At 43.3% G+C, this 28000-nt stretch overlaps 1 protein-coding gene across 3 annotated transcripts; it reads right to left on the minus strand.

Annotated features, from left to right (window-relative positions):
• LOC142942217 (estrogen-related receptor gamma-like) lies at window positions 1–28000 on the minus strand. 3 transcript variants are annotated; one of them, XM_076084454.1, is made up of 8 exons: window positions 26675–28000; window positions 14653–14901; window positions 14362–14519; window positions 12996–13112; window positions 7258–7368; window positions 6501–6683; window positions 1863–2132; window positions 1–1616 (listed from the first exon to the last, which is right to left on the minus strand). In XM_076084454.1, exons 2-8 carry the CDS (start codon window positions 14886–14888, stop codon window positions 1372–1374), a joined length of 1320 nt encoding a protein of 439 aa, XP_075940569.1. In that variant the 5' UTR covers window positions 14889–14901; window positions 26675–28000; the 3' UTR covers window positions 1–1371. The 3 variants fall into 3 exon arrangements, with proteins under 3 accessions (XP_075940569.1, XP_075940570.1, XP_075940568.1); XM_076084455.1 differs by lacking the exon at window positions 26675–28000 and adding an exon at window positions 19553–19958; XM_076084453.1 differs by lacking the exon at window positions 26675–28000 and having other exon boundaries at window positions 14653–16278.

Below are 28000 nucleotides of genomic sequence, written 5' to 3' on the forward strand. Positions count from 1 at the left end.
TGAGCTTCCTTTCGAGTTTAATCCCTTCATTTATCGGGTGCAGAAAAAAAGACAATTTTCAGATATAACTACTCTTCACACAAAACACGCTAACAGATTAACAGAGCGCCATCACCAGTTCCCCCAAACTTTATGGCTAAAAGGAAAAAGTAGTGCACAAATTTCATCCTACACAGACATTCTACCATAGAAAGGACATCAAATGCCTCCCTAATCCAGATTATACAGTATGGCAGCCATTTTACATAAAGTTATACCTACGGGTCTACAATAGCTCTACAACATTATGATCTTTAAGTACGCACTCCAATTATGATCATGTTGCCTCGAATTTCATGATATGGTATACATCAGTGCTGTAGCAGAGAAGCTAGTAAAAATGATCTTACTACGATATCATTTAAAAATCTTTAAAAAAATGATTATCCACTGTAATTGTTTTAATCTACTCTTCATTAATGCCACATTAGTAAATAAAAAACAGCAAACGAACAGAGCCACTTTTGAATAAATATCACTTTGCTGTCGTACAATTGTATAATGTATCATTAAGTACTCTTTCCCTGAAATTTGCAACTAAAATCAGGAGGCCGGTTATTGTTTTGTGAGATGCTGATCACTTAATAGCTTCCCTTTGATTATTTATATATGAATGTAGTGGATAGATAGATACGTTATGCCATACACAACACAGCAGGGATGCAGGTTTACATGAATGACTTACAGGCCACATTATATTATTGTGGACATATGCTGGTATTAATAGTTTGAGTCTTTACTCTTTGGCAAGACTTTCCTCTTAGGACCCATTTACCTTTTCTATACAAAAAGGACAAACGAAATGAAATCATTAAAAGGCTCTCTAAATGCACTAGAATGCAGATTAACAGGTTTCAAGATGGATGAAATAATCCATGAGGATATTCAAGTATCAGGTGGTCTTTTGACAGAAGAAGCTCTACTTTTGGCATGTTACTGTAAATATCTCGAGAAGGCGCTTTCTCCTGCTTTAATGACGTCTTGTCTGTCTGTCTGTCCAGCCGCCTTCGGCCATTCAAAGCAGGTCAACGCGCTTAAATTAGTGTCAAACAGTAAAGATGACAATGTCCTCGTCGTCAAGACACTAAATGCAAATTCGACGGCTCCGCTCAAACTGTTGTTGGGAGAAGGAAAAGATGTTGCTCTAAAAATGCTCCATCTGCTGGAACACACTTCCCGGGAGATTTCAAACTTCTTTTTTTTTTTGTCAAAGCTGAAATGGACAAATACATGGTGTCAAACCTCACCATTACCCGTTATCCTTCACTTCCTGTCATCCTGACCCCCTGCATCGGGTGTCCGGACAAAAGCTGATGGCCGTCTGTGTTCGGGTCAGGCCTTGGCCTCCAGCAGTTCGAGGAACAGTTTGTGCATGGGCACGCGGCCGTCCTGTTTGATGCTGCAGAAGTGCTGGACGGCACGAGAAGCCGTCTGACGGAGGAGAGGGAGGGTCATGATCAGCTTGCCGGCCCGCCGAGGGTCCTCGGGGCGGTGGGTGGCCTCATGGTCCTGGAGGGCCCCGTGAAGGACATCCTGGAGTCTCTGAACTGCCTCTGAGTCCTCAATTTGCATGGAGTCTGTAAGGAAAATGAAATTGAGGAATTCAGGTTGGGAGGAAGAAATTAAATGCTATTTTTTTACAAAGTAAAAGCAGCATTTCGAAAAACCTGATTCGATAATTCAAATAAATGGCACAAATGGGAATGCAATTAGTGTGAAAGTGATTTTGATATAAACCAAATTACAATATGGGACAAATTGAAATTGTGAAATTGAAATTGCTTGAAGAAAAGTCAACGAAAGGATTAGGATTGATCTAATACCTGAATTAGCGAGCGCGATAGCCTTGAGGACCACAAACTCCTCCTTCTCCAGCCCCATAGTTTTATACTTCTTCACCAGCTGCAGGATGGCGTTGTTGAGGTCGAGCAGCCCGGCCAGCTTCGACTGCTCCTCGTCCATGATGTAGTCCTCGGCGTACACCAGCTTGTCCTCCAAGGCCAGCGAGCGGAACACCACTCTAAGAATCAAAATCTCCATCCAGCCGCTCTGCAGTAGACTCATCTGGTCGGCCAGAGAGAGGGAGGGGAAGCCTAGAGGGACGAGAGGATCAAAAATTGACCAGGTACAATTGATTCAATGTTTTTACCAAAACACTGAACACACCTGGTCTAATAAAAGATGCTATTTGGTTGCATTGTGGTAATCAAGCAGACTGACCCATACTAGCGACAAAGGGTATTTCATCCTCTGCTGCACAAATTATTCTTTTAATCTGTCCCCAGCAAGTCCCCCAACTTTATTAAATGGCAATACTAAATTGCTGAAGAACCCTTTTCAATAATTTGGTTAAATTATTTATTGTATTGTATCCAAATTCCCTCAACTTGCTATTTCTAATTCTGTTCGTGTCATTTCTCACAGTTTCCCACATTAATAACAATCATGATAATAATCATAATCATTTGTATTCAATATAATAATGTCATTGATGATACAGATTCCCTCATAAGAAGACCACATTGCAAAGGGCATAACAAAGGACAGGGGGAGTGAATAGGGGGTGAATTTAATTACACTCTGTGGGACACACCCACTTTGATTGACAATTACACCCCACAGGAGCATGATTAAACCTGGTCACGTCCCCCGCATAAACCCGCATACACACACTCACACACACGTTTACTGTAATTAAAACAGATGATTTTATAGAACGAGGGGAGGAGGGGGAGGCGTTTGTGTTTTTGACACCATCGGTGATTGTTATCAGGATCCACTGCTCTTTACAATCACCACCGGGACATGAGTGGCGCCCGTTTCCCCCACTATCGCTCCCTGATTGATTGGAAACGCTGTCTGTGCACAATTTTCATTGGTCGATAGGGATCAGTATTCTGGCACAGGACCATTGATCAGGGACAGAGACCCGTTTGAGAGTGCGTGTTTAGCCCCGTGTGATGAAATTTCGGATAATATATTGATATATTTTAAGGGCAAATACTAGTTAAACCTTCAATAAAGAGAAATGCGCGTGTTTTAAAGGGACAGAGTGAAGGACACTGAGGGCGCTGGGGAGTGCTGACATTTGGGGGGAATTCTCTTGCCAGTGTTAATTGTATCATATCAACAGCAACACGCAGCCAGTAACACCACAGCCGTCTTTAACGCACGCATACTTGACAGCCAACTCGCAGCACGGACTCAAAAAGGGCCAAAAGCAAAGAGGGCAGTTGGTCTTTAGCCAGCTCATCGGCCAGTCTGGCCCTCAGACTTCAGACCACATCACCGTCAATCTGCTTGATAAAAGCGGACACAGAAGAGGGGGGGAGCAGCCAGGACAGTTGCCCCATCGCACTCACCTCCCCCTGGGCAAAGAACTCAGATGGCCCAGGCCACTTCGCCCAGGACCCTGGTTCTCCCAGCGATGGGGGCCTTGTGGCCTGCCACTCATCCAGAGCTGATGTGACATGGCCATTACGCTGCTAGAAGGGGGCAGTCTTTTCTTTTAAATATCCATTCTCTGTGTGTGTGTGTGTTAGTCTCCTCTATGTTCCTCTCTTTCTTTGTCCCCCCGTTAGTTGAGCTGTCGTGGTCTCTTTTACCTCCTAAACCTGCTCCTTGAATGATGCCATTGTCGCTTCCTTTCATTACGTCTGCTGTCACTCATTTTTGCCATTATTATCTTTTCCCTTCATCCTTTTTGTCTTTATCTGCCATATCCTTTGTCTGCATCCCTGCCTCTGTCTCTTTCTGTTAAATTGAAAAAGCTAAAATTCCCTGTCACTGGAAGAACAGTGCTTTCAGGCAACAGTGTCATTTTGTTTGCCAAAAAAAACAATTAATTTATTCTAATGAATAATTGTCTGTAAGGCTCAAACTCACATTTTATTCTCAGCACAGATGCATGCTATTATATTTAAGTCAAGAAAAGGAGCAAGACGCTACAAGAAGAACATACAGATGTTTTGGTATTCTCTGTTGTGTGTATTTTTGTACTGCCTCTGTGTAGTTTTTTTCTCCGACCAAATGAAATCCTTCTTTGATTCATATTTCTATATAATCTCTAAAGTAGAAAAGAAGAAGAAAATGCTCATCATGTTATCCGAGTACAAAATAATGTATTCAATTTAGTCTGACAAGCAACCAAAAATACATTTTATAATGATTTCAAATAGAGGAAAGCTAATTCCAGTATTTGTAAACCTGTGAATGTTATGTTGTTGATATTTATAACTGATAAAGGACTTAATTGCCAATTGATTTCCACAAATCTGTACATATATGTATGCTTATTTGCTTTCTTGTCGAGACTTAGATGAGAAGATTGATACCACACTCATGTCTGTCCGTTGAATACGAAGATACCGTCAGCAGCCAGTTAGCCTAGCTTAGCATAAAGACTGGAAACAAGGGGAAACGGATCGCCTTGCTCTATCGGCAGGTCACAAAATCTGCCTACCAGCCCCTCTAAAGCAGTAACTTATTGAAATATTTGCTGCAGTCCAGCAACGAACAAACAAACATGTTAAACAGCTTATTGTATATTTATATTAGCGGTTTCCCCTTGTGTCCAGTCTGTATGCTAAGCTAAGCTAACCAGCTGCTGGCTCCAGCTTCACATTTATTGTACAGGCATGAGAGTGCTATTGATCCTCTCATCTAACTCTCAGCAATTAACTGACACTAATGAACAGTAACAACCTGCCTGCTATGGACAGGTCGTTAAAAATCCTCTCGTCTTTTTTTAAATGGATGTGAATGGATGATCCTGAGCCTATTTATTCGCCTCCACTGGCCCGATGGAAGTGCGCCTTCTGTTGCATTTTATGTTGTTTTTAGTGACATTTCATAACTTAAAGTAAAAATAGCTTGACAGTCGGATGACTACATGGCTCTCTGTCTCTCCGCCCCCTCAGGTGGGTATCTGCTGTGTGTATGGGCGCTCTCCGAGCCAAACCCTCCACTGGCAGAGGGCTACAAATACACCCATCAGTCGGACTCCGTGTGTCTCGTGCTCTGACAGTAAAGCACCGTCAACGGGAGAAAAGAGGCAGACAGCAACAGCCGTGGGGGGGCGGGGGGGGGACACCAAACACCAACACACACTCTAATGGTTGCTTCATGTCCACTTCTTAAGAAAGAAATACGGGGACAAATATAGCAGAGACACACACACACACACACACACACACACACACACACACACACACACACACACACACACACACACACACACACACACACACACACACACACACACACACACACACACACACACACACACACACACACACACACACACACACACACACACACACACACACACATGCTTTGTTTGTTTTGTAAGCATTTCAGAGATAGGACATCAACAAAAAAACAGGTGTTGTTATGTGTGTGGATAACCACAGCTGATAAAGCAGTCACAGCTTCAGTTAGAGAGAAAAAGGACTAATGGTTATTGCTGGAGAATAATGATTAATTTAATTATTGATTAACATATTGCTGGCTGAAACTTTGTGGTCTGCGCTAGGATTTAAAATGAATTAAGTTTGTAATGACCCATCCACTGGTAGACCACCACTTTGACAAATGACAAAGACTAATGAAAATGCCCATCACAACTCGCCTAAGCCTGCGGGTGACATCTTCAAGTTGCTTGTTTTGTCAAACTTACAGTCCAAAAGTCAAATGTATTCAGTTTACAATCATAAATTGCAAACTGAATAATATTGGGTTTTTGAACTGTTGGTCGATTAAAAGTAAGACATCAACTTGTGCTTTGTAAGATTGTAATGGCAAAGAAGAAATTAGTTTTTGTTGGCCCAAAACACACATGTGAACGTGCTTCTGATTAAAGTGCAAGTGCTGCTTTACCATTGAGAGTGCAGTAAAGGTCTCCAAAGCCAAGTATCAGAAGCAGACCTGCAAACCTCTGTTGCCACCGCATACGATTACAACCGCCAACATAGCTGCAGCGTTTTAATCCCACTAAGCTGTCAGAATGCACTTCCCCTCTCCTTTCCACCCTTCCATCCAATGGAAAACAATTTGGACATCCCTTCTGCTGTTCCTGTGTCAGAGGAGAAGTTAAGTGTGTTCCAAGTGTCAGGAGGATTTCTGTAATTCAGAGGCGGCCCAGGAAATGAATTAAAACTTCCAGGTGGCCACTGCTCATCTGATGATATATTAGGAACAAACGGTCAGCAAGGGCATGGCACACACACACACACACACACACACACACACACACACACACACACACACACATAGAGGATGACAGATAACACACAGCCGCGCCAGCATGCCCTCTCTCCTCTGGGCATCTTGGCCACCACAAATCACAACAATCTCCTACTCTGATCAGATTATAGACTTAATGTGAGTTAATGCGTGCAGTGGAGTGTGTGAGCCAACAACTGCCTGATTGACTGCCTGCCTGATTGACTGACTGATCGTACCTGGGATGTGTTTGGCCCAGCCGATGTTGACCACCAGCTCCCTGTCAGCCAGGTCACACAGTGTGGTCAGAGCCTTGATGTCGCTCTCAGGTACAGTGGGGTCCGGCATGGCGAAGATGCCCTCTGGCTCGGCCACCAGCAGCAGGGACACCACTTTGTTTTCCACCACACCGCCAACAAAGACTGAGAGAGAGACGGAGAGAGTAAAATCAGATTGTTATCAACATAAACACCTTTATTTAATCATTATACAACCAGCTGATATAGCCAGTTACACAAAAGAACATGCAAACAAACAGCTTTGGAAACAATCACAGACCAAAAAAATTCCATGAAATGTTTTTGCCGCCGTCCAGTGAAAACAATGTATCTCCAAATTTGGTGATTTTGAATCAAAAGGGATGCATTGTACCTTTATGGGTTAAGAAAACATCCTCTTAAGCTAAATAAACCATTTGAAACCTCATAGGATTACCAAAGACTTCCATGGCATTATGTAAAACAAAAAGTTTTTTGAAGTTTTGAAGAGACATTCATCCATTCAATGCGTCCCACGTCTCAATTCCAAAACTAGGGTTGGCATTGATTCATGCCAACTCATTAGCAAATACAAGCTATAAAAATGATTCAGTGTTACAACAGACAACATCACAGAGAGCGTGATGTGACTAAAGGAATCCATTAACACAGACTGACCGCTTAACAGCTTCAGTCATGTTCATTATGCACCTCGCAATGCTTATGCGTGGACACTTACATGTTTTTTTCTGAGGCAAGGCATTCTGTGGGTGCAGATACGGGCTGTTCTCAGCGTCTATTCTCCTCTTGTACTTCTGTCTGCCACCTCGGACCCGGTCCAAACGCACACCTACACAAACATAAACATAAACACAAGAATATTAATGATGCATTTGGCATCAGAATAAATATACATGCCGGGTTGTCCTTAAATCACAGGGTGAAGTCACTCACACGCACAATTTATTATTATTATTTCAGGTATTTGATTTAATGATTTTAAAAGGCATCTTGATAATGAGATCACATCGGGTAAAATCCTTTATAAAAAAATATAAAAATAATTAATAATTGTTTAGAAATTCTGTGGAAACTACAAGCAAAAGTAATCAGATTAAGTCATCATATTTTCATTAGCAAAGTGACTCCAAACACTGACTACAGTTCAAACAGATAATCAGTTATCAGAGAAAATACTTCGTATTGAACCCGGTCAATTATCAGGATGTCGCCCAATCATCTGCTCCCGTGTCTCAACGAGCCCAATGAGACATGAACGTGACGTGTCTAATGCTTGCACATGCAGCATGCGCCCTGAAACACGACACCCAAGAATTTCAGAGCAGCCGATGACAACTGCTGATCTTAACGAGCATTGTGGTAGCCTCGTCGCCACGGTGATGGGGATTTAAGAGTGTGAGTGTGTGTGTGTGTGTGTGTTTGTGTGTGTGTGTGCACGGGGAGTAACACCTAGCACTGAGAGTAACAGTCACCAGGTGTATCTCTGAAGAAAATGTGTCCAGCGAGTGTGAACGTGACTCAGGGAGCCTTCAGTAGTGGTGTTGGGTGTCCTGATCCACACACAGGCCATAGTGACCCTGAATAGATCTATAATGGCACTCTGAGGGTATTATTCGCCCACTTGACACCTCACAGAGACACCTCATCCCTTTGAGCCCGCTGCCTCCTGTACATATTCTTACTTGTGCAGATATTTATGGAGCGCATGCATGAACATCCACATTAAATAACATAATGTCCTTTTAATCACGCTTGTGACATATCTTGTAGGGTTGAAAGGGTTCTTCGTTTTTTTGCATCATTGGTTTGAAAAGGCACTTTGTGTCATTTTATTGTTAAGCCATTACAATAACAACAATTTTATAGAATTTCTGCTGTATTAGTTAATGCACCATGAACAGAGATAGGTGAGATGGGAAGAGGGGGCCACTAATAACAGAGCGATGGAGTGAAAATGTGATCCGTGACCTTTTCTATAAGCCAGCAGGCTCTTCCACAAGACTACTATCAAATATTATGCTCAGATGTTGTATGTTTACTTCCACATTTAAAGACATTTTTGACAGATAGACGCATGTACCTTTACAGTGCTGTATGTAAGCCTATTTATCCTGCATGAGCTAAGCATTTTATGCAAAAGTATTTCACATAAGGGATTTCTGTGTTGGAGTTTTTCCTCTCGGCTCTTCATACTGGTTTGAAGTGGCTCAATTGAAGAGAAGTGATATGACGTATTTCGCTGCACCAATCCAGTCAATCAATATTTGAATCAAAGTCCAGTCCAGAATATTTTATATTAATTATTAATCCAGAGAACATAAATTGTAAGCCAGCCCAAGACAAGAAATGTACTTATGTACTTATTGTAATCAAGATAAATGTGATAATTTATCATCACATAGATTTGAGATCATATCGTCGAGACCTACGTCATACTTTTGGGAATCCCATTTGGTCCAATGATGGTAAAATAGGTGAAACGTGAGTTTGCAGTTTCGGGGCTAAGAGGAAAAAGTGAAGAGCTTGTACGCGAGAAGATGAGCGGCGAAATAAAGAAGACATTGGTCAGGCAAACTCAATACCTCCATGTCATGGGGGGGGGGGGGGGGGGGCAAACAGTAAATGTGGATTATCTTGAGCACTCGGCAGGTGGCACTCCGAGGTGTGAGGCGAGGGATGAAGGCGCTTCCTTGTGAATCAGATTACATTACACTGCAGTCGTTTAGCAGACGCTTTTATCCAAAGCGACTTACAATTCAGATTCTATCTATACACCACACCGTAGGCACAGCGACGGGAGAACTTTTGGGGTTAAGTGTCTTGCTCAAGGACACATCGACGTGCGACTAGCGGAGCCGGGGATCGAACCGCCGATCCTCTAATTGAAGGACGGCCCTGCTCTCCACTTAGCCACAGTCGCCCCAAACACAAACAGATCAAACACAAACAGATCAAACACAAACTGCTAGCAAACACTGGATTAACTCAAACTACTTTGGTCACCTAATATGTTGGAAAAGTGTGTTTTATACGGGTCTATTCGTGTGCGTGTTGGCGCTCAGGTCTGACAGTTATTCAAACACACACACACATCAAGCATCAAGGCTAAGTGTAACTCTTCACAGTGGAATGTGCCGACAACAAAAAGGCCAAGAATAGCTTTGGTGGATAACAGACACACAAACCTCCTCCCTGTTCGATAAACACGGACTACTTAGACATTGATCTATTTTTTGCAGCTTTCATCACTCGGCCGTCTTCCGAGGGTGTCTGGATCCTCACATGGGAGGCTTTACAGGTTCCCAAAACGCTCGCAGTAGCCTACAGCAGCATCAGGAACACGGACATCTAGCCACTCATCCGGACTGATCCAGGTTATGGTGTTCTTTGGCAGCACTGCCTCCCGCCTCCATCACTGCTGCCATCATTAGCATGTGTTCAGTACAAACAATCCCCGCGCTTCACAAATATTGTGACAAATGAAGACAGCGCTACTGTGGCGTTACATTCCCAGCACGCTGCTTCTCGAATAAAAAAAGGAAATGGAAAGTTGGCACACATAGTCTCTGCGTTCTTTTCTCAGAATACAGATTAACACACCTGAGACCAGATAACTTCAGGCAGCAGGAAGCGGAGATGAGTCGGTAAAGAAGACTGAGACAGAGGACCCGCTGCACCACTGACCATATCTTAGGAGCATAAAACATTAAAACACAGGATCATACAGTCACATCTGTATGATAAGGTGTATTTTGAAAATATTGCGTACATTTGGCCAACATACACGTTTTTACTGCCCTTAGAAGCGACAGCAAACTGTAGCATTGAGCACTAAACAGGGCTTAATCAAATCACGTCCCGGGGTCTATATGTCTTTTAGCCGTGTATTTAATACGGCTCTGACTCTACCCATTAAACCTCACAGCTCCTCTGTCTCGGCCTTTACTGCGGCCTCTCCGGGGAAGAGGGGCATTACGAGACACGATGAAGCGCGTTATGAGGGCGCTTACGACAGGAGTTACGAGGGGCAGTTCGCATTTCACGGAGGTCCAGGAATCCCACAAGGCATCTGGAGGAATTTACGAGGGGGGAGGGAAAGCAAAAGGGGGTGGCGAGAGGAGAGAGGGAGGGGAGGGGGGGAGGGGGTTGAGAGACGGACTGGGATGCTGTTGATGCCCCTACCCTATTAAAAGCGGCTAATTTACAAAAATTGCGGACACACAGTCACTCACAAAAACACACAGAGGTGTGCGCATAAATGTGAGTGCAGGCTGACATGTGTTTAAACAAACTCATATACACAAACTGATACACGTGTAAAGATGCAATAACTCTGTGTGTCCATAACTCACAAACACACATTTAGGAACACGGCCGCAATAAACAGATGCTGCTGTGTGTTTGGAGATGAGTAGGTGGGATTAAAGGATCATTCAAGTTTATTACAACTGGGATCGTATTTTCATAGTTTTAGCCCCCATTTCTATTGGTTGTGATAAGAATATACGTGGGATAGTAATTGCTGAGATCGGGGAATATGGCGACATCAGCACCACAAAGTCCGACAGCGCAAAAAAGGAAAAAAGTCAGTGATCAGTCGATCACACAGGTTGTAAAGAAGTCAACAATTGAGACACGTTCTCACTTTATTTGGAGGTACAAATAAAAGTGAGTGCACCCAAAATGATGGTAATGAAACTGTGTGTGTGCACTATAGCTCTAGGTTGGTCTAGAATGTTTACGACAGTTTAGGTTAAAATGTAACGGTTGACTTTCATTTTGTCTTCCAAATGTTTGGCTGACATGCAGCTTTGTATAAAGGCCTGAACATACCAGCATTTAAAATGCTAAAATATTGCATCGAAATCAAATCCAATCGTCTCATATCGCGATCTCGATACAAAATCAATAGATTGCCCCACCCTATAGCTTGCTGTGTTGTGCAATCTAATTTAACTTAACCTCCTCTGTCAGAAGCTGCTTCACAAAAGGGGTCGAGGGTACAAATACGTTTTTTGAATGAACTTATTGTCTGCTAACTGACCATTTTAGCAAGCTGTAAGCAAGCATTTTCCTCTTTAATAACTGTTCAATGAATAAGATTTACTATCCCTTGGTCCTAAAATTGTAGCCACCACACACACAAACACACGTGTTTTATATCTTCTCCCGTCTTGATTATCATCTGGAGGCCCCACACAGCGTGCAGCAAGTGGCCGGTACAGTAGGAGGTTGCTAATGTTTTCCTTTTTGAGTCACTTCTAAATCTGGACAGCAATATGTCACCAGACAGGCACACAGTCAGACTAGCGGAGCACCTGATTGCTGTCACAGATTCTCTGTGTGGTATGTATACATGTCACCACCGTCGGTCCATATCTTTGACCAAATGTAACGACCTTCTGCAACATTATGGGTGCAACTAATGACAAATTTCATTATTAATTAATCTGGCCGATTATTTTCTTGATTAATTATAAAATATCAGAAAATAGGGAAAACCGTCCGTCCCAGTTTCTCAAAGTCGATCCAAAACCCAAAGATATCCAGTTTACATAAAACAGAGAAAGGCAGGATATGCATGGGTATTAATACGGTTTAGTAGGGCACCACTGTGTCCATAATTCAGATTCTGAAATAAATTGTATTAAAACGTTGTCAAGCACAAAGCAATAAACTGGTTAAGTTAGGTTAATTGTCCCACTCTCATTACATTTCCTTGTCAAAATGTATCTCAAGCATTTCATTTAAAAGTTCCTACATTTCTATTTTTGTAGTTCCTAGCAATGACTCGCTGCATTATCTAACTAGCTGCTGCAGGTTTGCACACACACACACACACACACACACACACACACACACACACACACACACACACACACACACACACACACACACACACACACACACACACACACACACACACACACACACACACACACACACACACACACACGCAAATTTCCAGAAGTGATTTTTGAGGAACACTGGCGAGGTAAAGACACAATCGAACAATTAGTAGCCCTCTCCTCCATGTCAAAGACACGGCTATGCATTGTTCAGCCTTGTGTTTACAACACATACAAAGACCTACACGCACATCACACCTGGCACGAAATGTCTGAAGTTTAACTGTCAAAGGTTTCAGGTTTCACTGGAGTCTACAGAACTACTGTACATGCCGCCGCCAGTTTATCAGGTGAGACGTATATATAGTGAATCTCAGCCGGTAATCAGGGTGTTGTTTCCAGGAATGCTCAACATAGATATTGACGGACAACGCAGACTTGTGTTAGCCTTCACTCGCTGGGTGCTTTTTTTTTTTTCTTTCTCTCAGCTGTCCAAAGGAGAATGTTAGAACTGCTGCCAAGACTACCAACCGATCAATCCCAGAAAAAGCTAACTCAAACAATGTTTTGACCCAGGTCTAAAAGTGATTTTTGGTGTAGTGCTGACCTTCTCTCAACATGCCCACAGACAGACATTTCACGAATCGACAGGCCTGGCAAGATTTCCTCCTTCTCTTGGTGATTTCACATTCATTGGACGCTGGGCAGCTGTAGTCGATGTTACCTGGAGGAGAAGAGAGGAAGATAAATAAAAACAAGTTGCATTGAAGCAATAATTCAACCGTATTGTTCATGTCTTCACTTCACTCAGATTCAGTCAAAAGGTAGATGTCACTAAAATGTGTCACAGCACAACATCTTAAAGGGGAACTCCAATGATTTAATATCGTACTCCCATAAAGTTGGGGAGAGACATATTTTAAAAAGTATGGTCATTATTGAAGCAGTAGACGCAGGGATATCCTGACTTTTACTTCCTGGTGTGGGTCATGCATCGAAAACACAGGATCCTTCCCATAATGCAGCTGGAAAGAGTCTTTCATTAGACTGTCCCTGCTTGGTAAATACTCACACCTTTTGAACTCTACACCTCCAGTTTTTATGCCTCAGGCTTTCTGTTAATAAACGCGTAATGTCATGCAGACACTGAGATGATGGCACTGTGACACTATGACGTCATCAGGATTATTTTTCTCTGACTTGACAAAGCTCCCTCCAAGCTACAGAGGACATTATACAACTTCAAACATAAAACAAAAATGCTCATTCAGTCCCTCAGTGCAATCACATACAAAAGCACGTTGTCTACACCTAATTGGGAGTAATGTGCGTTAACCCCGATGGCGTTCGGCCAGTTGTAGGCGCTCTCAGCTGCCACCCTCGATTAGAAACAGGAAGTATCTGACGAGCCAGACATCAGATCTCCTTGGTTGATCTGACAGCCGTTCATCCTGTTTGCCTTTTGAACCCATCGTCAGTCGCCAACCTCTAGAGGCCTAAACGCATCACAGCCTGCTGGATCCTCGACCTGGGCGGCGAGCCCACAGAGCACAAGACAATCCTTTTAAAACACCCACACCGCGTGCCACACCGCATGCCGCTGCCTCTCGACTTTTAGGGGCGAAGCCAATGTGCACACATTCATCACCATAATGTTATCTGAGGCTTTAAAGCCTAAACTCAAACATGTTGACTGTATACACGATGCACTGAAAGTTTAACCGCGTATCAGCTGTTTGCAAACAGGTCTTTATTTCCTGCAGTTTGAGGCAGGGGGCGGAGGCTGTTAGCTAACTGATCGGGTTTTGTTTATACCAAAACAAATGACTGCATCTGCACCATGTTGCTATCAAAACAGGTTTATATGATGCAGGAAGGCATTATCAGCAATGCACACTAAACTCTGTTACTAAGTATAAAACTGAATATGTGTGTGTGTGTGTGTGTGTGTGTGTGTGTTGTCTCTGTCTTACCCTGGATGGTCCTCTTGAAGAAGGCCTTGCAGGCTTCACAGGAGGCCACACCATAGTGGTAGCCCGAGGCAACGTCGCCGCACACCAGACAGACACGCTTGGCCACCGAGCCCAGCATGAATTCACACTTCACTTGGCTTTCTCCCTCCACAAACATCCTGGATAGAGGTGGAGAGAAAGAGAGGAGGGGAGGAGGGTAAGGGCACACATTAAGAGGAACGTGCTCAGATAGTAACAGTACTTCCATTGAAACGCACAAAATAAAGGGGACAACGCATTGCATACACCAACCTATTCACTCCTGCATTGTTGGCCAACCCCGCCGTGTGACCATAGAGGCCCGGGGAGTCCAGTCCATTGCTGTGATTGTGGTGGCCTTTGACCAGGGCCCCGTAGCTGGAGTTTGTGTCCGATGAGGTGCTTCCAGGGCTGGGCTGGGCCGGGCTGACGTCCCCCTGAGAGCTGGGGCTGGAGGGCTCACGCTTTATAATGGCGGGACAGGTGGGGTCCAAGCCCCTCACTGACATCCTGCCGAGATGTCTGGAGAAGAGGGAGGGGAAATTTGATTGTGTATGATCGGATATATGCATCTTATTGTAATATTCATGATGGTGAGAGATTTGACTTTCAGGTCAGCTTTATATAATGAGTCACCTTGGTAATGCTATAAATATTAATGACTGGCTAGTTTTATTAAGTCAGGCATAATTAACACAGATTGGAAGAAACCTTACGATGAATCTATGGATTCATATATGTATTTTCAAACCACATACAGAGCATTAAGCTCATGATATTTCTTTCAACGACACCCTTTTCTCCCCCTTCAACAGTCCCCTTCGATGCTTCGAAGACCTCCGCCTCTCCATCACCGCGCCCCTCCATTCATGCATCCATCCATCCCGGTCCAAACTAAACTGGCCGTTTGTGATTTCCAATCCCCACGTATGCAAAGCCGCCGTCCATTGCACTGCTTTGTTTTTAAAGAAAGAGATTGCTTAAGCAAACGTAGGGAAATAGCCAAGTCAGCAATCATCCGCCTCGTCTTTCGCTCTCCATTGTCTCTTTGTGTCTCTCATCATTCTCGACCTGTCAAGCATTACAGCTAACCTGTTGTCACAACAGCTAACAACTTGTATTTACTGTTAGGAAATGTCAGACAATGCGGACAATGGAAATAATCCATTGAATGACACATGAACAAATGCTTTGTGGTGCATTAACTGATATTAAATGTTTGTACTAGTTTGTTGCATATTGTGCATGGACAGCCAACCCCCAAACCACTTAAAAGGACAATAAAGAATGGTTTTAAGAACGACACACTTGGCTTTTTCTGTTGATAATATTAAAACACAGACACAAATACATCCATGTCTTGTGTCTTAGCATTGCTCACATACTTTTGGAAGTATTTTCTATGAATACATCCATTACAACGGCTCAAAATACATTTCCCTGCGTGCTAAAGTGTGCATCATTGCTTTATTATTGGATCAAGATGTGACTACAACAGACTCTCTGTCACCACGACGAGGAGAGAAAAAAGTATCTGAAACCAGTTGAGGTGTGCACCAGGCTCACAGGCATGTGATCTCGGCACACACACACACACACACACACACACACACACCTCTCATCGTGGCGTCAGGCGTCCATGTGTGGATGTAAAAATAAAAACCATAGACAGGCTCCCACTTCTCTACGCACACTTCAGATTCATGTGATCAGGAACATGTTCAAGCTCCATGCGCACGTGCACACACACACACACACACATGCTTGCATACACACTTACAGACACATTTTAAAGCAAGTGTCTTCATAAACACCCCGACACATACTGGCATGCAACTGTTTGTTGCCAGGACAACTTTAAAAAGACCCCTGCTGTCTCACTCTCTGTCACACACTTCCACACAGACACACACACACACACACACACACACACACACACACACACACACACACACACACACACACACAGTATCTCCCACTCTAATCTTGGCTTTGGATGTCCAATTCAGTCTGTTTCCTGCCATGTAAATCAGCGTTTGCTCGGCCACAAGTCATTTGGTAGGCAAAAAGACTGGCTGCTTTTAACCACCTCCAGAGTAAACCACGGGCACGCGCTATTGACCCCTCTACAAAGCCACAAAGACCGACGCACAGACGCACAGCAAGAGACAGACCGACAGCAAGATACCAGCAGAGCCAACAGCAGACTTCTCTATAAGGAAACAAACTACAGCAACGCAATCAGCACACGCTGTCTTAATAATTGTCATCAATTAATTTTTTTATCACTTATGGGCAGTGCAACAATTGTCATGTTTTCACATCATGGCGAACATGCTAGCAAACATTTGCATAATTCCTGTCTCTTTAGCTGCTAAATGCTGCGTTATGTCAACTAGCTAGTTGCTCATGTTTGTCACTTTTTACCTGAAATCTGCTGCCCTCTACGGCAGCAACCTGAGAGCAGAGAGTGAATCACAACAGTGAAGTTGTGGACCGTAAAACCAAAACAACTACGGAGGGTTGAGATGGTGTTAATTCACTGGTTTTTTTTGTTTTTTTTAGACAGAGTTTAAAAAGCTTTAAACATTTGGTTTTGTAGAACAACATTCCTTAAGATAAGGTAGCCAAAACAAATATCATTTTCTCATCATTTACTGAATTTCAGGTATCGTATCAGCGCCTAGTTTTGAAAAATTCCCAACAATACCCGACTCTTAAGCCTTAAACTGAGTCTTAAACCCACCAATTAACACAACATATTAACCCCCCTCCCCCCCTCCCAACTTTCACCTCTCCAATCCACTTTGAAGACTATAAAAACAGTACGGCGAGGAGATTTCAGACTCACTGGTTTACTTATTGGCTATCCATCACAGGCGTCCATATTGCTGTGTCAAGTCTCTGACAGATACAGAGTGAGATATACTTTGTGCTCTCCTATTATAATGCATCACGGGGAGGAAGACGAGGAGGAGGAGAGGGGTGGGGGGGGGGGGGGGTGTTTTGCTTTCATAATGAAATGGCATTAGTGTGGGGTGATCAGATGTGATGTAATATTCACTCTGACAGATTACTAATCTACAACTCCACATAAAAGCCCATCAAAAGACTGTTGGTGCAGCTCCTGCAGCGGCATGCAGCGGGGATAAATCAGAGAGGGTGGGTTTTTGTGTGTGTGTGTCAATAGGTTATTATGTGTGTGCGTGTGTGTATGTGTCAATGGGTATTCAAAGTTATCGTACCTTACCCCTTTGTGTCCCAGAATTCAAAACAACTCTAATTGCACCTTGGCAACAAAGGCCAAAATTCAGCGTGAAACGACGAGGAGACAGAAAGAGAGAAGAAGAAGAGAGGCGGGAGGAAATTACAAGAGCGGCAGACAGATAGAGGGAGTGTGAAAAAGCCAGGGAAGGGACAGAAAGAGAAGGGGGCAGTCCTGTGGCTCATTAACCTGGGGGTGTTGAAAGAAAAGGGAGAAGGCAACACTCACTTCCAAATGAGCGGAGTCATAATGCAGACAATGACCCGACGGATGAAGGAGGGAGGGAGAGAGGGAGGGAGGGAGAGGGAGAAGAAAACAAGGAGGGAAGGAAATACAGAAAACAAGAAGGAAGTGACAAAGAGATATAAAGAAAAGTAAAAGCAGATCTACAGGCCTTGGGGAAGTGGAAATAAAATGCAAAAAAAACACAACTACTGACTAACCTTTTAGCCCTAACCCCAACCCCGAGGAGCAGTTATTTAGGTCAGTGGGGTCTCAGTAGTGGTTCTTTTTTTTTAGTTATTTTTTTTACTAATAAGCCAGTAGGAGATGAGCAGGGATCAGTGGCACCCCAGGCCATCCGTAAGAGCCTTAGTCAGGCTTTGGACGAAGCTGTTAGCAGGGAGATGAGGTGCCTGCTGCTGGAGCTTTGGACCCGCAGGCTCTGGAAACATGGATAGCGTGCCATACAGGGGATCATCTCATGCCCATCGCTGCCTTTTCCCCTATTCTTTATCCGGTCGATTCTGTCACCAGCGATCAGCCGACCTGTACGTCCCCACATGTCTGCTCGTCTTCTGCCTCGCTGTCCCCATCTTTCCCTGCTATAGGCGTTTGTTACTTTCAAGCCCCAAAATGCTTGATGAGATGTGTGATTATGCCACAGCTGATAAAAGCGCAGCAGTGATGATAATGAACATGATTTTTTTTTTTATGATTACAGAAAAGGTTGGCAATCAAAAAGATGTCCCGGGGTAATCAAACAACTGCTTCGCAGGCGTTATTTTGCTTTGTGCATGTCGGGAAGGTTTTCTTTAGATGAAGTCTTACTCACTCACCCTCTACAAACAGTCTGAACAATGTCAACTATAAGCAATGCAAACAAGCCTCCACACCAGAGAAATGTTCATCCAAATGTCCCCAAAGCACAAAGAAAGAAACTTTATGTTACATTTTTATTTCCATAAAACTTTTCCTATTATACCTCAATAGAGCTGAAAGGATTAGTCAATCAACGGAAAACTATCAAAAATATTTCGATCATTGATTAATAGTTTAAGACATTTTTAAGCAAATATAACATTCTCTACTTCCATATATGGAATTGTGAAATCTTTTCTGCTAAACAAAACAAAACGAGCCATTTTTAGACGTCGTCTTGGGCTTTAGAAAGCTGGAGGAGCGTTAATTACTCTTTTCTGATGTTTTATAGACTACAGGAGGAATTCAGTAATCCATAAGGAATAACCAGTTTATTAAATGCTGCAAGATTAAGGAAAAACTGCAAGCCTTAAACTAGTCATTACTGGCAAATATTTACACCGGCTTAATTCAAACGAAGACAAATCGCAAACACAAGGATGCTTTTAAACGTTGTGGCATTCCTCTACAAGACACAAAGAGTCAGAAAACTGACTCTCTAAAGTATTTAAATCACCTGAAAAATCAAAAGCGTGCACTGTAGAATACCTGTGCAGCACAAGCAGACACATATATACGTCATAAACACACACACACACACACATACACAATGTCCCACATATCAAACATGAAATAATATTTGATCTCAATCAAGACATCATAAGGAAGCAGTCAGTCACCTAACTTTCACACTCAACCTGTGTGACACTATGAGAGTACACACACTTCTTGCTCGGTAGAGTCGTTTTGAAAGGTGAAAGTACTTACTCTGTGCCAGAGTGGTAGGTGAAACACTCTGGGAGGTAGAGGTCGACTAAATCCATGTGAACTCTGCCACCATGCTCTGAAGATGAGAAAAGTGCTCGTCTGTTTTCTCTCCTTCTCTTTATCTTTGGTCTCTCCTCTGCAGATTTCATAAACTGTGGCTGTCACCGCAGTGCTTGTCCTTTTCTCTTTACTCTGCCCCCGAACTTTGTCTCCATCTACTGTCCTCTCGTCTGTGGTATAACACCCTCAGCTCCTCTCGTTGTCCCTGCGTCTCGTCTCCCTGTCACTCGCACTTCTCCTTGGCCACTGGCTGCTTTTGAAGTCCTGACTGTTGTGACTAGCTGGCTGTGTGTGTGACAAGGGTCTCCAAGCAGAGCTGGCCCTCATGAGCCACACCATTTGAATGGCCTTCCCTCTGAAGGCTGAGCTGCCAGTTGATTGGCTGTCCTCTGAGCCAATGAGAGGCGGCCTCTCGCTGGGGCAGGTGGATGTGACAACAGAGGATGTTTTGGGGCTTAGCTCTAAGAAATAACTTTATATGGGAATGTAGAAGGTGAATTCTCACATTAATAGCAGCGGTTATTGTTTTTATTATAGTAGCTGGGAAACAAAATAAGGGCTCTAACTAAATGATCTGTATCTATGTGTGTATGAATACAATATACTGCCACATACATCTGCACAGTTGTATGATCTTAATCAATTTATCCAATCTAATGCAGCCCATGCTAAGTTGAGTAACATATTAATAGATCCACAGTAGATATATCCACTTGAAACATCAGTTATAGGCATTTACCAATGAAAAATATATTATTGTTAATTGAACATATTTGAGTTTTGCATTATTGGTTGGAAAAAACAAGAATTACCACGAATATTCTCATTAGTTGTACTCAGACCCGAAGAAAGAGCTTTTGATAATAAACATATGGACCACCACGCATACGCACCGTTTGTAACCAAGCCTTAACTGACTTACTGCTCATACTTTTATCTGCTTTAATCAGCTTTGTCTACGTGCCTGATGTCGTGCTTTCGGCCTTTCACTGACATCACACACGTGCACGCAAAATAAGAAACCCAGTAAGTAGTGCTTGGCATGGGAAGAGGGTTAACAGGTGCAGCAAGATGTAGTGTGATCAACAGAAACACAGGAAAACAGAACTAAATATACAAATTTACTTTGAATTTTGACTGTGAAAGGTTTTCAGATTGTCCTTCCTTGCCTTATGTTCAACCTGATTGGATGCAGCGAAAATTCAGTACATATAAGATTCAACATTTAATAATAACAATATGGTGTATAAACCAATATCCCCTTAACACACACAAGCCCACACTTACTCTCATACACACACACACACACACACACACACACACACACACAGAAACACATCTCGACACAATCACATTTTCTTTCTTTTTTGTTGTTAATAATGTATAGTTTTGTTGTTATTATATATCCTATCTTGTAAAAAAAATACCTTGTCAACAATATTACATGGGCTTTCTGGCTCTTCCTGCCCTGTGATATTATATATCTCTGTTAAGTTTGTGTATTTTTTAAAATTGTTTAAACTATCCTCCAATGAGAGTGAAGTTACAGTAAGAAGCCCGGTGTTAGAGGAGTCAACCTGTTGTCACTACATCCTAATCAACTTAAAAGACAGACGCATAGGGGATCGGTCAGAGTCCATGCCAACAAAAATCCCTGTATGTGCAGAAAACAAGCTTTGGGGAGTGTTTGTCTGTGTGGGGACACACACAGATACACTGCTCAGCCTTGTTGAGAAGTCATGGGTCAAATTCAAATGATGATGGTGAAGTCCCAGCACAGGCCTCAGTGTGGATGCTTGAATAAATGAGTGATATTACAGTATACAGTAGAGTGCTTAATATATGCTCCTTCCACATTGTTCCAGTTGTTTCTGCATCAGCTTGGTACAGCAATGAAGTATTCATCAGTGTACAGGCACTGGACTATATTTTGTATGTTTTAAACTAACAGAACATAAGAGTCCGATAGAGATTCAAATTTTGTGAATTAACTTCCTCACTTATCATAAAAAAAAACGTACAACTTACACAAACTTTAACATACGGTGATGGAAGAACAATAGTCATACATTTCCCAAATGATAACAGTTTGAGCATCAAAAATGCACAAATGCCAAAGGGAGTTTGGTACAGGTAAACCTCAGACTTCCTGCTCTTTTCATGTCAGTCTCGGCCCGTCTCTTCCCCTCTCGTCGAGATGACGTCGGGCTCGTGCTTTGAGCTGACCCTCACCTGACCAACCTCCACAGGAATGAAATCACCTGCGCTAATCTGCCGTGCAGATAAAGGCCCAGACAGCAGACTGCAAGGAGTGGGGCCTTATCTCCTTACGCACCACATGAAACAGCTCGCCAAAGAGCAATACAGCAGCCACATACACCGACATGCAACACATGTAAACAAATGAAACGCGAGCACACAGGGAACACAAAGGAGAGAGCACGAATAAAAAGCCATGAAAGATAAAGAGAGTGTGTTTTTCTAATGGTACATAATTTTATCTCAACCATAAAATGCAAAAAGCCAGACACTGAGTGCTACTATCGTATCAAATCTCCTAAAGTTATTGCATCACATAAACCATTATCTACACTGAGAAATTATCTTTTATAAACCATTTAGGAAACCAAATGTTGACGCTAAAGCCAAGTGGCTCTTATCTCTCGGTGGCTTTTAGTTTGGCAGCTGCCGTCAATGGGTTCTTTATTTGCTCAAAGAAAGCTGGGGAGTTTTTTTCAGATATTCAAGTTGAAATCAAAACTCGAGATTAATAATTTTTATCAATGGTTGATATTTTCCTTGGCACCAGCTCAATGGCCTTCAGACGCACCACAACAATATTTAAGGCACACTTGAGTAAAGCCAGAGTGGCGTCAAGCGAACCACTTGAAAGACCCGACGCACCCGAGTAGTTTGTTCTTCTGATAATTGACTCATTACTGTGTGCCACTGTACAAAAGCTTTTTTGTTGCTTCTATGTCAAAGGTTCATGTTGTGCGAGGTAAAGTAAATAAAAAGGTTACAGACTGAAAAGAAGCAGAACTCATTGAACCTAAATCGGTCGATTGAACCGCTATCAACAAAGAGGTTCAGGATAAATTCAGATCAGGGGCTGCACGTGACGACTATGATGTCAAATAATCCATCACATTTTCAGCCATGCTAGCGGCTAGTCAGTCTATCAGTTGGTTGGGTCCACCATTTCAGTCCAGAGTTAAATGTAATAATAAATGCGATTCCTAAAACTTTCATCTAGCGCCATCATCATGCCGGGATGAGTAAACAAGCTCTGATGTAAGGAGAGCGAGGTTATTGGGACACCTTCGAAACTCCGAGAAATACCCTTCCATTACTCGCAAACCACTGGAAATAATTTGACCCCTGAACAGATACAGGTGTCTGCTAACAATTTATATAAAGATCTTTTAGAGTAAACCTTCACTTAGTGACTTCACAATGGATCTAATTTCATGAGGAAAAGCACAAATGGACTTTCACACTGCAGATTTAAAAACTGTGAATAACTTGTGAGGAATAGTCAGAAGGTCTCAACTTTGAGGTTGAATGTGAAGAGGGTGTGGCTGAGTATGAGCATGGTGAATGGGCATATATGCTCTGTAACCTGCTAAAGAAAGGCACTGTCCCAACTGTCCCCTCGTGTCACTGCAGTTTTATATATTTGTATTGGCCTTGAAAATCAGTGGCGATAAAAAGGAGTTTAAGAGTTACTGAAACCAATTGAAACCCCCTGCTGAAAGTCAAAAATGTATTTAGTAACCAAATAAAAGGGGATAAAAGGGAAGCTTGTAAAGTCCAGATGAAATAAAGACCTATGGGGCTTGTAAAACAACATGTCAACCCAAATGACAAAACCGCAGAAGACAAATGTCAAGGAAACTGAGGACAAAAACATGAACCATAACAAAATCTAGTAATAACAAGAAATGGAAACAATCTCAATGCAGCAAATTAAATTGAACATGCATGGCTGCAGTTAAACGTCAAAAATATTTTTACACTGCTAAAGCTGAACCGAAGACAGGAGCTCAATAGCTGCTCCGGAGGGACGCTGCCTGTAACAGAGCGCCCAGCTGCCAGCTATTGACCCACACACACCAGATGCATCACGTTCTCTCTGACCAAAAGCAAAAGTACAAGTGAAGCAGACACCCTTTGCACGTGTGTGTGTGTGTGTGTGTGCGCGTGTGTTTTCACCCTTTTCTCCTCATCCCTAAACTCACGGCCATCAAATCTCAGCCTCCAGGGACAGCTGTCGGATTGACTTCCAAAACTGGACAGTCACTCTGCAACTCCAACCCCCACCACACACACACACACACACACACACACACACACACACACACACACACACACACACACACACACACACACACACACACACACACACACACACACACACACACCAGTCCTCAGATCTAGTGAGTGTAATCTGCTTAGTTTATGCCTGACTCACAGTCATCCATCAATTACTGAGACAGAGGGAAAGACTATTGACACTGTGTGCAAACACCATTGTCTCGCCGCAGTGGCACAGTACATCTCAGACACTTCAATGGTTTACAAAAGGAGTGGAGGGGCATGGGGAAGTAAAAGTGGAGAAAGAGAGAAAGGAAGAAAGTGGAGAAGAACAATAAGACGAAGAACATGAGAGAAATGTGATATAGAAATGGAGGAGCTTTGTACAGTTCCGCGTCTCTAAATAGATGGATGGGAGGGAAATGATACATAGAATGATGGATTAAGTGACAGATTGGAATAGGATCAGTTTCATTGTATTGATCCGTTGCGCACTGTACAGGGATCAGAGGTCACACACACACACACACACACACACACAGCAGAAGCCCAAGAAAGCCTCTGGGAGAAGCTTAAAGCAACGTAACCAAAGAAATGTCACTTAGAGCTACTGAGACCTGCTGCTGCTATCCTCGGAGGGTCAATGCTCTTTAAATAGTTTTCACTTATCTGGACATCCTGCTTTCCCACTGGGGAGGAAGTTCCGTCAGTGCTGGGACACGTATGTATGCACAGGAAGGCACTCGGGCAGGCAGGATTTCATTAGCGCTAATTCATTTTATGAGTATTTGAGACTCAATGCACGGAGAAACAAGGTGGACTTGCAGGCTCTTACGGCTGGTTTACAGCCTAACAACTTGGCTGGACTGCCCTCTAGTGGACAGATTTATTTGCCATTCACAGCAGCTTTGCTGCCTCGAACTGACCACAAGCCTGATAAGAGTTGATTATTTAAAAGCACTATTAAGGACTGTAATGGAATTGTAATGTGACTGAAGTTTCGCCTGATTATGGCCAGCACATGTCATTGTTTCCCGCTGTCCAATCATCAAGGCCATGTTGTCTTCTGGCACGTGACCATCTGGAGGTTCTTAGGGGCGATTATGTAACCAAGCCTATCCTAACAACACAATGTGGATTACTGCAGCACGGCCCATTCATACTCTCAACAACCTATCGGATTAAGAAGTCAGCCTCTGGTCTCCAGCTCATTAACCTTTACTTGCGATGGAGGATTTTGACGTTGGGTTATTGGTACTTAAGTAACAAATCTCATTACTTCTAAAATGAAATAGATTTTACTTGATTTGAACAGATGTGCTTCATACACATCCTTTTCACAAGTAACCCTCCTTTTACACACACACACCTGGTTCCCAGACCAGTCTTAGGTGAGGAGCCACGGATGCGGGCCCAACACACACATAAAATCCTGGGAGTCAGCACCACACACCTACTGCTGATGTCAGGAACTATTATACACACTTTCACATAACCCCACACACACACACACACACACGCACACACACACACACACACACACACACACAGCATGCCGTCTGATCTATCTCATCATATCACTTTTATCTCCACAGGTGGCAAATTTAGCCCTCTGGCTCACTGTCAGCATGTCTAGAATAAACAAACAGACAGACATACACAGAGACCAAAAGAGCTATCCTGTCATGCTGGTTCAAAAAGGAAAAAGTCTACCACAGCTTTAAGTCTTCGCCTTCTGGCTTTCTTTCTATCTCCCCATCTATCTGGAGCCAGCCCTCTAACGTGGCCTAACACATTCTGTCAGCAGCTCCACAGGTGAGCCAGTCTCGGCTCACGACAGCGTCTCACACCACGGAGAGCGAACGCCAATGCTCGTCTAGCTTTCTCTGATTCCATCACCTCCTTCCCTTCCTCTTTTTAATCCTTCACACAGTGTCGCCATCCCTTCCTTACTGCCCTGCCTCATCTGATCATACAAGATGCACCCCGGGGGTCGCTGCTGGAATTTCCTTGCTTTTTTTTCCTGCAAAATGTGACACCGGGCCCATTTCATCCTACACCACCCTCCTTTCCAGGCTTTGGAGGCTTCCTGTAAGTAACCCAACCTTGCGGTCATCCTTCAGCCCACTCAACACAGTCCACTGGTTCCTGGCCACGCCAAGGTACGCTAGTCAAAATGTAATTTTCTGCAAGATTACACATGATAATGACTCGCTTTTGGAGGGCCGCCATAAATGATGACTTCCAATTATAGATGCACAACTATCGATCGGTCAACAGGAGCAGTGAGGAAGAGGAGAGGAGCTGTAGAGATGTACAGTAATGTTGTGTTTACTGACATCTCTCTTGACGCCCCACACACACACACACACACAAAGACACAGTGGACGCTGCTGCAGGCGAACTAGAATAGCTGAATAATTGCAACTGAACTGCTTACAAAGTCTGACATAGGCTGGAAAGCAAGTATTGATGGGAGCCAATAAAAAGCCTGAGAAATAAGTTCACCTGGGAGCAGAGTAGACCTTCACCTGGCCACACACACACACACACACACACACACACACACACACACACACACACACGCAGATATATATTGTGCGCACCTCTGTTTCCATTCAAACACCACATTGGACTGTTTCTAAGCAGACAGAAACAAAAACACATTTCATTTGCTCCGATTACAAGAAGCTTGCACCTACTTCTTGCCATTCGCTCATCTTAATGCTTTTGCTCAGCACTTACTGTCAGTTTCATCCACTGGCTGGATGGCTGGTCCTCCGCTCTACAGCTGCAGTCAGTCAGTCAGTCTCAAGGACAAACGCTCCGGCTCTCCTCGCCTCCGGTCTCTGTAGCTCAGCGATGCAGCAGCGCACACACACACACACACACACACACACACTCCAAACACACACAAATACATAAACACACACACACACACATGCATTCCCCTCTCCCTCTTTCTCTCCTCTCAGCGTCTCACTCTCATCCAGTGCTGAGTTTACCTACCTGCCTATAGCTTGCTGGCAGGGGGAGTCCTGAGAGTGTGTGTCAGACGGAAAGTGTGTCTAAGAGGGGTTGGGGGGTGGGGGGGCAGGCAGCGTTCCCTTATATGCAGAGGGAGGTGGTGAGTAGAGGGGAGGGTAGAGGACACACAGCGCTCCTGTATTCCCATAGATACAGAGGAGGGATTTCTATTGCAGCCTTGCAAAGACGGGAGACAAGAGGGAGAGAGAGAACAGAGGGAGGGAGACAGAGGGAGCATCATATTTCAGCGATGTTGAGTCAGCATGTGAATGTGATGCATGTGTTGATGGGAGTTGGGCATATTTAGAGGGCATGTTGTGGATTAAAAAAAGAAAGCTGCGAGTGTGTTTGTGCGAGAAAAGCCAACAGACTAGAAAGTTCTCCTAGTTTGTATCTAATCAGTGGATGTTACAAGAGGCTCAAACGCTGACGTACAACCATGAATCAGCTTCACCACCACCGGACGTAAGATGTTTTTCAACAGGTTTCATGTCACAGTTGTATTTCCATCTGATAAGTAACCACTGACTGAGAGAAAAATGAAACCCTCACGAAGGTCTCTGTGGCAGCTGTGAGAGCTAGCGAGTTCTTTTTAAACATTTATTTTTGCCTGTCTGAAATATTGGCATCACCAATATCATTGGCTTTTAACTTACTACAGGTACATCTGTATTGACGTGAATGTTGGCCAATTGGAAACAAGACAACAGGAAACAGCGAGCCTGGCTGCGTCCAAAGGTACAAGGGCCTCTAAAGCTCCGAAATGAAGACGTAAGACGTTGCTTGTTTAAGTTATATTTAGCCAGGTCTCCAGGATTCAATGTTGATATTGTACGTTTCTGCAAACCACGGACAGGTATTGTTTAACTTTTGCAAATCGGTCAGAGAAAGTGACACAATGAGCTTAAAAGTTACGTGGTATAATAACTAGTAGGACAAATGAGAAAGTTACCGAAGATTGGGTGGGTCAAACAAACACGAGACTTTCACGCAGGAGACCGCCGTTCGGGTTCCTGTTCTTATTTAAGCTAGTTACAGTTGTGA

Source organism: Anarhichas minor, unplaced genomic scaffold (genome assembly GCF_050575085.1).
Source record: "Anarhichas minor isolate MPS153535 unplaced genomic scaffold, ASM5057508v1 ptg000136l, whole genome shotgun sequence".
Lineage (NCBI taxonomy): Eukaryota > Metazoa > Chordata > Actinopteri > Perciformes > Anarhichadidae > Anarhichas > Anarhichas minor.

Excerpts from the sequence above, each read along its gene's own strand:
- LOC142942217 (XM_076084455.1), bottom strand. The coding sequence starts at position 19,701 with ATGAAATCTGCAGAGGAGAGACCAAAGATAAAGAGAAGGAGAGAAAAC. Across the intron at positions 14,520-14,652 it reads AACAATGCAGGAGTGAATAG|GATGTTTGTGGAGGGAGAAA; the intron begins GTTGGTGTATGC and ends ACCTCTATCCAG. Across the intron at positions 1,617-1,862 it reads TATCGCGCTCGCTAATTCAG|ACTCCATGCAAATTGAGGAC; the intron begins GTATTAGATCAA and ends TTTTCCTTACAG.